The sequence below is a fragment of the Sordaria macrospora genome, chromosome 1, assembly GCF_033870435.1.
Source record: "Sordaria macrospora chromosome 1, complete sequence".
Lineage (NCBI taxonomy): Eukaryota > Fungi > Ascomycota > Sordariomycetes > Sordariales > Sordariaceae > Sordaria > Sordaria macrospora.
In genome coordinates, this window is record NC_089371.1 from 725,173 (window position 1) to 737,284 (window position 12,112).

Genomic DNA, 12,112 nt, shown 5'->3' on the forward strand with positions numbered 1-12,112 from the left:
GTTTGGGATCAAAGCAAAGAAAGTATGATACCAGATATTGGTGTTGGATCTTCGATACCGAGTTGTTATAATCAGATGGACAAATGCAGGCATCGTGTGTTGAACGGAGGGGGAAAAAAACGAACTTGAAGTTCCAACAAACACACCTGTTGCCGTGTTTCTGGTGCCGAGCATCAACTCAAGGTTCAGCGGAAAGAACGATGAGTGGAAGACGTAGAGGTTCCTGGCCAGCCAGATCGGGCAAGCCCATTCGAACGTCTGGTGGCTATCAACTACCCGTAACCGGGCGAGTTTCCGATCCGATTCAAGGAGAATGAATCAGGCGGAGAACAATTAACAAGGCAAGAGCATAGAAGATTTAGGTTGTGAGACCAGACACGGCAAGTCCAACCGGATATCTGGTGGGTATCACCTCATCCGATAAGCAACTTCACAATTCCCGTTCAGCCAGGAGCAGGCAGAGAAGTTTCGGCCTTCAAACAAGGCAAGAGCATTGGAGTCCACGGATTGTTAAGGTAGGGTACCTCTAGCCTGCCGAGCTAACAATTGGCTGAGATACTGAAGCAAAACACGCTCACAATTGAGAACGAGACCTGATCGAATATAAACACAAACCTGTAGAACTATAATACAACATGACATGACAGTGACAAACAAGCAAGCGGTGATTGATGGGGGAGTGATGCACAAATTTCGATTCTTCTTATGTCCGTAAGGTTTGAAGGTGAGTGCTTCACTGAGGTTAGGAGCGAGTGTTCTTGATGGGTGGGTATCATTTGTCATTTGTCTATGGGTGATTTTGGAAAAGCGAGTGTGAAAGTTGTTTGGTGTTTATTAGACGAGGTAGTGTAGGTATTGCTCGTTTTTTGCGAACCAGCCGTGGTACTGTTTTGCCAATCTAACCAGACCCGCCTCTTCCACCGAGAAAATGACCTCAAACAGCCTGCCGAGCAAGCAAGTAGGCCGTGGGCGTCGAGGCGTCACTGGCTTTGGTGTGATAGTAATGTTTGTGTGTATTCGAACCGCCCGCCGCCTGTCCTCTCACGGCCCTCTCGCCCCGCGGTCTTGTTCGTTCGTTCGTTCGTTTCCTTCGGTGTGGTCCATGAGAAGACTCTTTCCCAGTTGTGGGGCGATGTCCTTCCTTTCGTCCAGTCCTCTCCTCGGTCATGACAGATAATCATCCAATATTCATCGCGCATAAGGTAGATCGTATGTGTCGGAATCGACATGTCGCTGCTCTTCGCTTGCGAAACCCTCTTCAGAACCCAACCATGCCACTCTTCTCGTCGATATGGCGGAAGCGCTCCCTCTCCTTGCGCTCCTTCAGCAGACAAGCGGTGGCCATGATGAGCACGGCGTCGATACCGACCATGCCGAAGACGGCGGTGAAGATGTTGTCGACCAGGACGTTGGCGAAGGAGGTGATGGGGGTCGCACAGGGGCGCATGAGGGCGGCGGCAGCTGGGCTGGAGCAGATGTCGTCGGTGATGAAGGCGGGTGAGGTGCTGTTGAAGTAGCCACAGCATTGGAACTGAAGTTTGTTAGTCAATACAGTCTTATGTAAGGGGATGGAAGTGGGGTAGCATACGGCTGACTGCATGAGCTGCTGGATCTCGGAACTCTGGCGGAAGTACAGAGGCGCAAAGTCCTCCTTAGTCTTGAGGGTCAAGATCCAGAGGTAGAGACCGATGATGAGACTGAAGATGCCGCAGACGGTGGTCATCCAGCCGCCCATCTTGAGCCATCCTCGCGCGGGGGTGATGACACCGGGGATAGTGAAGAGGAAAGTGACGAAGATGAAGACGGCATTCACAATACCAGCTGTTCAAGGTTTCTTTCGTTAGCGATGCGAACCACAGGCCAAGTGGCACTTCGGCAGGAAGTTACTAACCTGTGAGAGGGAACCTCTGGTACAAAAGATTCCTTGCTGCTTGATGTCCTTCTGTAGGGACCTCAAACTGGATGTTCTGAACAATGACGGAGAAGGCGATCATGAAGATGCCCATCAAAAGGAAAAGGCCATCGGCGACCACATAGGCCAGAAGCACCTTACTCATTGTATTGTTTCCAGGTGTTTTCTTGTATGTTTGTTGTTGATGAGCAGCCTCGACATATAGGACTCGGCTGCCCCCTTTGACTCAGTCCGAGATAGTGTTCGTTTCACGGGCTCGATAGAGTGTTTTCTTCTAGTGTTCAATATGAAAATGACGACCGGCGTCTTCGTTCGGGGGTTGTCTTCGTAGTAGTGAGAGACTGTACGGAGTATAAAGGAGCGAAAGATACCGGTGAAATTGACCTGCAATTCCAATCGCGGATAAAAAGAGAGTGCCAACAGGCAGAGAAAGAAGCGAAGGATGGACGGGAAAATGGTATAGTTCTTTTGATGTTTACCAGATCATGACATCGAAAGGAGAGGTCGACGAGCAAGACGACTACCTACCCACCTAGATGACCAGTAATGGAAAATCCGGAGAATGGTACGGAAAAAGTGATCCTGGGCACAACCAACCAGGGCAAAAGCCGATACGATCAAGAAAGAAAAGGAGAGAGTAGAGACGTTCCAGAGTCCAGACACGGGCGAAGACAGGCCAGACGACGGGGGATCCCGCTTGGCGATGGCTTCAGGAAACAGAAACAACGGGGCGATGTTACTGTAGGGAGATGAAGAGTATGGGCAGCACTACCATTGCGCGAGTCGCATCGGTTGCTTCAAACCGAGATGTTGTAGGAGAGTTGCCTGTTCCTGACATGAATCGTTTCAGATGTCGTTGAGTGACCGGCCTTCGCAGGGGCTCGGGCGGTTGAAGGGTCATTGCCAAGACTCGCGGCGGTTAGGGACTCGTCCAAAAGCCCACGAAATCAGGGGATTTACATAACACGTGCCCTTATGCGCCCTGTGCTGTCTCTAAAAGAGGACGTTGAGGGCGCCAAATCTGGACGAATGCCACCAATCTGGGGACGGGAGTGGTGGACCATCAAAAATCAAACGACAGAACATCAACTTATCAAAACCTCAAACAGGAGGCCTGCTTCATCTTTTCTTCAACCTTTGGCCTCGCCTCTTTTGTTTCTTTCACCCATATCGACTTTTCCAACTTTCGCAATGTTCGAAACGCTGCCAAACACAGACGCTCGAATGCAAAGACCTGAAAGCCGAGGCTGACCTCTTTCTCTTTTTCTCAAGGTTGCACTTAGACATGGTGGCGACGGTCTCAACAGCGTCATTCATGCGAGCACAAATAACTACCGCCAACCTTGCCGTGTAGCAGTTCGCTGAGATGCTGCTACGATCCGTACTCCGGGCTGTACGCCGTCAAATAAGGGCCACAGTTACACGGATACTGCAACGCCGCGACGACACCGCTCTCACAAGACACTTCTCGACTGGAGCCCCGAGTAGATGGCATATCACCGGCGTTGCCTCTGACCGGTTGGCATCTGAACATGTCTTTGGATCTCGGCACGGATTGCTCTCCGACTTTGCCAGCCGTGATTCTCGTCCTTGGGCCAAGAAATCAAACCGTCTGGACTTGGAACCGGCTTTGAGCGATTGCGCTGATTTGCGCCTAATCATTGCAACAACCTTCCGTACGCCGCAGCCGCAAGATATCACGGGGCTTTTCTTTGATTCTGTGCCTCGTTCGAAGATCAGCAACCGGACACGCCGGGTTGATATTAGCTGCACCAGAAAAACTGCGAGCCAAGCTGATTGACTTGAGCTGGTGTCTTTGTATGGGTTTCGTTTTGCCCACGAGACTCTGGCAGTTGTGACTTATAGGTAGGTGGCTAGGTGACAGTCAGCGTCATGTAGCTATCAGGAGAAGTGTATAGTACAATGCTGGTTTATTTGTTAGCTTGGTACTCTTATCGGACTGGACGAGATCTGTCCTAAACTATCGCAAACCTTAGAAGGACAAGATGTAATGGTTAAGTACGGACTGGAAAAGCATTAGTAGGATTCAATATGGCATATTAAAACTCCGAATTAGCATATTCAAAGTGTAACTACGCCTTGGTTATAGAGTGAAACGAATCGGGTAGGTATCAAAACGGCTGAGGAGGCTGGTCCGAGATCTCGAGCTAGCAAACAAACCAGTCTTGACTCTTGAACCAGACTGTAGAACACTCGTCTTGATGATTTGTTGGAGATGCTTGACCGCCAACTTTCAACTTCCAAAGTCCAAAAGATGGGCATCGACTCGCATCGATTCCAGTGGGTCAAAGTTATCGGCAAAAACTCCCGTCTGGCATGCAAACTTGTTCGAAGTCTGTGGTGCTGCATCCACGCGGGCCATCAACGTCCGGTCGAATGATCAGGGTTGGTTTGTTAGCGTGCCTGGTCTCCAGTCCCTAGCAACCAAGTGGAATTTGAGGGAAGAATGAAAGCAACTTTTGACGCAAAGTCATTACACTAGAGGTACCAACTCGGCTACCCATAAGCTTTGCGGAGTAGTATCCAAAGACACCTCGGTCAATGTGTTGTTTTTGCTGACATTTTGCACTAACCGGGGCTTGTGATTATGGCCATCACACTGACAGTTGTGAAGCCTGATATCTGACCGAAAGGGGAAATCTGTTGGCTGCTGCTGCCGGAGCCCGTCCGATGGGCGTTGGTTGTCTCGGTGGCTTCATAGCGGCGCAGGTAGATTTTGGTCAGCAAGGCATTCCTTCCGGGAATTGGGAGACTAGCAGTCTGGCGCTGGCAACAATGGAAGGATAAGACGAGGCAAGTCTTGTCCGAACAGGACAAAGTGCGCCCGTGTCCCCGTGTCTGCCTGCCTGGAAAAGCTCAATTGCTGACTGGAGCCTGCCTGCCACTGCCTATTCCCTGCCAGCCGAAAGTTGCCCACCACCCGACGCGGAGACAAAGGGGGCCCCACTCCGTGGCTTTTGCAATCAGCCAATCAGAAGTGGCTTTGCTTCCGTAAGAAGAAGCTGCTGCTCATTCCTGTTTTCAGCAACCCACTTGCCCGTTTTCGATCACTTTCCTCCTCTACCTCCGCACTTTTCCTTTGTTCGTCCTCGCCGGCTGTCGCTTGCAGCTGTGTCTTGTCTCGTGCAAGTGAGTGTCACTGATTCGTCCTCTGAATTTCGTTCCCTCTGTTTTCGATTATTGGCTTCTAAAGTCACCGAGATTTGACAATGGGAGTTCTGGAGGTCTACGATGATGGCATCGTCGACCTTTCCGTCTTCGCACTTTGCTGGCTGTCAGTTTCCTGTTCCTGAACTGCCGTCACTCTCCGGGCACCCCATCCCTCGTTCCATTCTTCAGCCTACTGCTGCATGCCATCCACACCTTTCCTATCCGAGGAGCTTGTCAAGGCACTGGCTTGCCCGCGGCGCTCGTGAAATCGATTATCGGCCATGGCACAGACGTCCCGAATTGAGGAGAACTGTCATCTCTCTTGACATGTAGCTTCACTTCACCGAGTCGTTGTCAACCCCAACGTTATCCATTGTTCCGTCCTCTCATTAAACTCTGCATATCTTGAAGCCTCTCCACAACCCATCCCCGGCTCCAGAAGTTGCTTGCTCAAAAAGCTTGTCAGGGCAATTTCAGCTCGACGCTCCGGGCCTCCAGCAACCAACAAGCAGCGGCCGGCGGGTACACAGTCAGAGGTCCGCCGTGTTTGCACGATGGCTTCAGTCAGGTCCCAGTTCTTCTTCCCTTCCACTGTCTGAACCCACAAATCCTCCTCACACGCAATCACGCGCTATCGGTCACCCCCGCTTTTCCCATCCTTGCCTGGTCCATGCCTTCACCAATCTTCAACCACTGCGCGCGCGAGCCTCTCACCCCGGTCGTCCCAGGGGGTGGGGCACCAGTGGGCAGCAAGGGCAGAGAGAGCGGCACAGTGGGAACAAGGTCCAGCGCAGTTCGTGGGCAACTCCACCGGAACGCAGCCCAGCAACACACTCGAAGCTCTTGTTGCATCTTTCCAGCCCATCATCACAGCCCCCGAGGGCCCCCTATCTCTCGCAATTGGAGGGGGCGTCATCCGGACTGCTCTGACACAATCATGAATTTCCACTTGCTAGCCTCTCTTGACACTTCTCGGGGCCGATTATGCTCTCGCTCGCTCTCGCCAACCCAGAGACAAGCAAACTCCCCTGGTCCCGTGCCTAGCCGGCCCCATCATGGAGATGGGTAAAGGTAGCATGGTGTTCTTTTTACGTAGGATGGCTTCGACGTAGCAGAATAACACCTGCATACTATACAGGTACCAATGTCTGATCATCAAGGTACGCTGGCCGATACGGTAACAGGCCCCGTAATACTTTTACCGTATCACAAAAAGACGGCCTACATGAACTGTCCGAGCGTTGAGGATGCTGCACACAGAGGCGTTTCGTGGGGCGTGATTTCGTTTGATTATCGTTCCGAGAGACTGGAAGAGTCAATCCAAAGCGGACGGACGGGAACGTCCAGTGCTACTGAATTCGTTGCGCGGCTGTCCATGGGAGGCAAGGTTCCCGTCTTGTCTTTCACCCTCTACCTCGAGCAATAAGGGACTTCCAGATATTGGGGTAGCAAAGGGCTGCAGAACGACATATTGCAGGCGGGATACTCACCAGGGAGTATGCGCAAGTACGGGGCATCGACAATCAAATCGAGATCGTACAATACGCACTCTCCACAGAGGCACTGACAACGGGTAATTTAACAGATCTTGAACACCACCACCACGACGATCAGACCGCTGACCTCCCATCAGATGCGTCATCCATCATGATCTGGTTCGAGAGTTCGATAGTTCTCCTTCTCGCCCTCGAACGACATGCCTTATCAAAAAGGAAGACGAAGAAAAAGAAAACGAGACATCTGTCAAACCAAATTCGGCAACAAACTCATTGGACGTCACGGACCCCTATGTGGTTCCGGGCCCTTTGAGAACCCTTGGAGGTGGCGTGGGCTGGCCTGTCCCTGGCAAGCCTTGGAGCCTGCGAGCCTGGGAAGGGTTGGAAAGAGATGGGCTGGCTACAATCTGGCTGGGCTGTCGGCGAACTTTCTCTCCCCATGCAAAGGGAACAACCATTGAGATTGCTATCCCAGATGCAAGTGCCCTGCCGGATGCCTTACGCGAAAGAAATAGCTGCATTGTTGACTGGCTTCTCAGTGTTCTCATGCTCCTGTCATTTCATTTTCCCACCATGGAGTTATCCGCCCACAACGGGTTTATGTCTCAGTTCTCAAAAATAGGAAATAACCGCAACAATGAGGCTGGTAGGGGAAAAAGGAAACGAACAAAATCAGACATCAAGCGAGTCCGTCCGTTGATCGGCTCCCGCCGCCGCCGCTCCGTCGTCTCTAGAATCCAGGACATTACCGTCCGGGTACACATGTCGCTCTACCGAGTCCGGCATGCCCTGTGATACGAAGCATCTTTAGCGTCCAAGTTGCCCGGTTACCCTACGGAGGACCATGAAGGAGCACCGAGCATTCCGTGGTCTTTCCTTTCAAGTTGATGCCTTGTATGTTTTCCCCCGCTTCAGCTTCAGCCAAGAGACGAGGGACTGATAATTTTAGACTTATCTGTGGCTTTGGAGGCTGGTCTCCAGCAATAAAACTGCTTGCAAGAGGCTCGGAACTATCAATAACTGGTCACTGGACCGCCTACACTTGCATCCATCCTCCATCCGCTCCAAAACTCTGATCTCAAACAGCAAGTCGGTCACAGTCGGGCCTCAGCTGATATGCACTGTGCATGAGACTCGTAAGTGGGTAGGCAAAAAGGCACAAAGAGCACCACCGGACGCCCTTAACGTTGCCCTTGCTGACGAACCCTGGCTCCTGGACCCCAAAGACAAGAAAGTAGCACAGTGGGTTTTTGTCTGAGAAACCCAGCCCGCGCCGCCGGTCGACAGCGCCATCGCCGAGAAAAGGGACCTTTTGTCAGATTTGTGGGTGGGTTTATAGCTAGCTATTTCTAGGTTAGCCTCCCAATCACCTGATTTCTGGCACTGGGGATCCCTTTCTGGGTATCTCCAGCATCTTCCAACCTTCTAGCATGGTTGCATACATATATTATTCAATTAATTAATTTTGCACAGGTAATTTGATAATCAATAGTCCAATCTACGTATTTAGAATAGTACAATAATACAAATTCAATTAACAGTTAAATAACTACTACTACTACTACTCTCTTATAATATTATTCTCGAAAGAAATTACCAATAAAGCGATTTTCGTTGTCCTAAAATCCTTTAAAGATTAACTTAACTAATACAAAACTTTCAAGTATTTAACTCGTAGTAATACTTAATTTATTAATTAGCTTCTTAAAGAAGACTTTGTAGTTTACTAGCTTCTATTACTTAAATTAGAGAATTACTTTATAACAAAGCAAGCAAAGGAACGTATCTGTTATAAGATAGTAGCTATAGCATTGCTTATATAGTATATACTTCAGATTCTGCTTACCGGTAGGATGCTACGGGTTTAATTCCCGGTTGAGGCGTTTTTTAGAACGGTAAGTTTTTCAGTACAATTGCGATTACGGTGCTGCACCGTAGGAAAACAGCGAGTGTGCGATGAAAAATATTGCTAACCGCCGTACTTTAACGAGAGCACAGCTGCACTAAGATGTCCCTAGTTACCTCATTGGAACTTTGGTTAGGATAGTACTATATAGGCAATTACTTTCTCTTAAATGTAAAATCTCTTTTAAAGAAAAGGTAGCGTTATAGGCTAGTAGTTGTGGTATTATTTATATAGTATGTAAGAGAAGAGTGCCGGAGGTAATAACACTGTACTGCCGGTGCGGGTTAGCGAAGGAGAAGTTAGCAAAGGAGAAGTTAGCGAAGGAGAAGTTCGAACATATTATCTTGGAATGTGGAGAACGGAAGAGACACATAGTTATGGGGAGACCCAACGTGGCCGACAAACATTGAACAACTCCACGACGAACTCGAGACAGTGGCGGGGGCGGAACGAATCCTTCGCTGGGCTTTACAACTGGGACGACTGCAGGAGTACAAGCTGGCAGTGAAGATCGAACAAGCGAAGGAAGCAGAAGAGCTACTAGTGTCATGGCGCTGGCGGACCACTACATCACTAGGCTATGTTCTAAAAGAATACAAGTAACCGAAGCTGGCAATTCGGTCGCTCAAGTGGTCTTATATAGTTGTGATAGCAGTCGAGAGGAACAACTGCAAGGCTGCCATCACAACTAGGGAATTCAGATTGATCTTTGATTCAGAAGAGCGGGAGTACGGTCGGGGGACCACGCAGCGGAATCAAAGATCGGGCCTCGGGAACGACGGTGAGGTCATACAGAGAGGAAGATAAACATCGAAGGCACGGCGTCGACACGGCGTCGTTGCAATAGAGAAGCGGAGGGTTTTCATCCGGCTACGGCACGGTTTTTCCCACTGACTAAGAACGGAAGCAGTACCGCATACTCACTGGGTAGACTATGTGAATAGTTTAGCGTGATAAGACAATATATTTATTCATTTATTTACTTATTTATTTATTTATTTATTTATTTATTTATTTATTTATTTATTTATTTATTTATTTATTTATTTATTTATTTATTTATTTATTTATTTATTTATTTATTTATTTATTTATTTATTTATTTATTTATTTATTTATTTATTTATTTATTTATTTATTTATTTATTTATTTATTTATTTATTTATTTATTTATTTATTTATTTATTTATTTATTTATTTATTTATTGATTGTAAGAAATAGAAAACAAATATTATTATAATTGCAATTCGAATTGGAAACCTTGGTAGAATAAATTATATTAAAGTATTGAAACTATAGATCAGTTAGCTACTTAATTAATTGAATTGAAAACTTTTCTAGAGCGGGTTTTGAAATACCTACTTCACAATAAAAATTTTAAAATTACCAGTCGGGAAATTGCTGGCTAAAAAATTGCCCAACATTGAAATACAGCAAGACTATGGTTATATTCATTAAATTTATCTTCTTTTTTTTTTCAATAACTAGACGTTGCACTAAAATAAAGAAATGATTAAAATAACCGCATAAATCTCACCAACAATCTAAAAACTTCTTGATTTTAATATATTAAATGGTTGAAACCTAGCATTAATCCAAAGAAAGCAGCGTTTTTTTATTAACTTATTAAAATAGTCTTTCGCAAACCCACTTTGCAAAGACCATAGGTGGTCCGTTTTTTGCAATCGCACCATCTAAACAAAACTGCCGCGCCAAAAGCGCGTGGAAGCAGGCCCACGGACCGCGCGACCTTTAGTGCGAACGGATCTAGTAATAGTGCTACCCTTCCAGTAGGTCCGCTTCTCCTTACTTGAGTATAAGCATTTCAATTCATTATTTTATTAAAAAAAATGATTGTTTCAATTTTATTATATAATAAAATCTTTTCTTCACATTTAAGATTTATTTGGACTTAAACACTACAACCATAGCGATTTCTTTTTTTCAAATAGAGGAGATATACTTCAATAATTACAAACAGATAAAAATTATAAATAGAAAATAATAAAAGTATTCCACGATTAAAAGACTACAACTCCTTAAATATATATAAATATACGTATACAAATTCAAGAAATACAGTCGTTTCTAAAATGTTAAAGTAAATTCTGTAATTAGAAAGAATAAATAATATGATTATAAGTAAGAGACTTATACTTCTTTCGTTTCGGAATAAAGCTTTTGTTTTATTATTATTTAAATATCATGTTTAAATTTTCAATTTATCCAATATAGCGCTGTTAATGTAACAGCAGCCTTGCAGTTGTACCTCTCGACTGCTATCACAATTATATAAGACCATTTGAGCAACTGAATTGCCAGCTTTGGTTACTTGTATCCTTTTGAAACATAGCTCAATAATGTAGTGGTCCGCCAGCGCCGTGACATTTAACCTATGACAGGCTAGGGTACATATGCCCAGACGGCCAAACCTACAAAAGATAGGATGATGTTCTGCTTGCAAGGCAGAACTCGGAATGCACACTATATAGCCAATGTCAACCTGTGACATAACCGAAGCTAAAAGGCTACGAGTTCGAATCTTGTAGTTGGAAAAGTCCTCGGGTTTTTGGATACTCTTATATAGGTTCTCCTTAGCCTTAATTGAGAGCTCCCGTTCGAGTTCGATCGGCTCCTAGAAACCGTCGCAGGCTGGCACGCTGTCCTGAGGAGGTTGAGGTTCAGGGCGAATCTCTTAATGTAAGAGGGGAAATGTGATAGCAGCCTTGCAGTTGTGCCTCTTGACTGTCATCACAACTATATAAGACCACTTGAGCGACCCAATTGCCAGCTTCAGTTACTTGTATCCTTTTAAAACATAGCTTAGTGATGTAGTGGGCTGCCAGCGCTGTAATATTTACTGTATTCTGGGATTTTCTAACTTGTTCAGCATTCCTTCTAGACTAATTTATCATCATGGAATGCATCAGAAGCTTATAAATTCAGTTCATTCCTTTCATAGTATAGTGCTCCTACAAGCACTCTTATTAACTTATAAAAGTTTCTACACTCTGGAAGCTTTTAGATACTTAACGTTCGTGTATATAAAGACCTCTTCTTACCTTTAGTTAGTCACTTCTTAAGCAAGCAAGTAAGCACAATCTAAGCAATACAATATAGTCTACTTCTATAGTTCAGAGTTTACTATAATAGTTGTTTCTTACAGTACAGAGTCCATTGTACTCTTCTGTCTTGAGAGCAGAGTTCTCTCTAAGACCTCTTTTACAGCATCCCTTTATTATCTTTGCAACTACCCTGCTTTCTTTAGCACTGCTGTCGTACCTGTCACAGGTTGACATTGGCTATATAGTGTGCATTCCGAGTTCTACCTTGCAAGCAGAACATCGTCCTATCTTTTGTAGGTTTGGCCGTCTGGGCATATGCACTCCAGCCTATTATAGTACCTCCTACCACTTCCGCTCCGCTCTACTACAAGTACATAGTTCACTGTAGCATTTTTATACTGGTGCTATTATTATAAGCCAGTTAGGGCATTGCAGCAAACACTATTATTTAACTATAGAAGAAGATTAACATTTCTATAAATCAAATATACTCGTAATTAATTATAATAGTATTTAAACTATTAAAGTAATTACCATTAAAGTAACTGAACAAACGTTTA

General features: G+C 46.0%; 1 protein-coding gene across 1 annotated transcript; it reads right to left on the reverse strand.

Annotated features, from left to right (window-relative positions):
* Positions 1 to 500: 500 nt before the first annotated feature.
* Positions 501 to 2,975, reverse strand: SMAC4_05218 (uncharacterized protein). Its single transcript, XM_003346971.2, has 3 exons — positions 1,892 to 2,975; positions 1,589 to 1,821; positions 501 to 1,531 (listed from the first exon to the last, which is right to left on the reverse strand). Exons 1-3 carry the CDS (start codon positions 2,055 to 2,057, stop codon positions 1,259 to 1,261), a joined length of 672 nt encoding a protein of 223 aa, XP_003347019.1. The 5' UTR covers positions 2,058 to 2,975; the 3' UTR covers positions 501 to 1,258.
* Between the last annotated feature and the right edge of the window lie 9,137 nt (positions 2,976 to 12,112).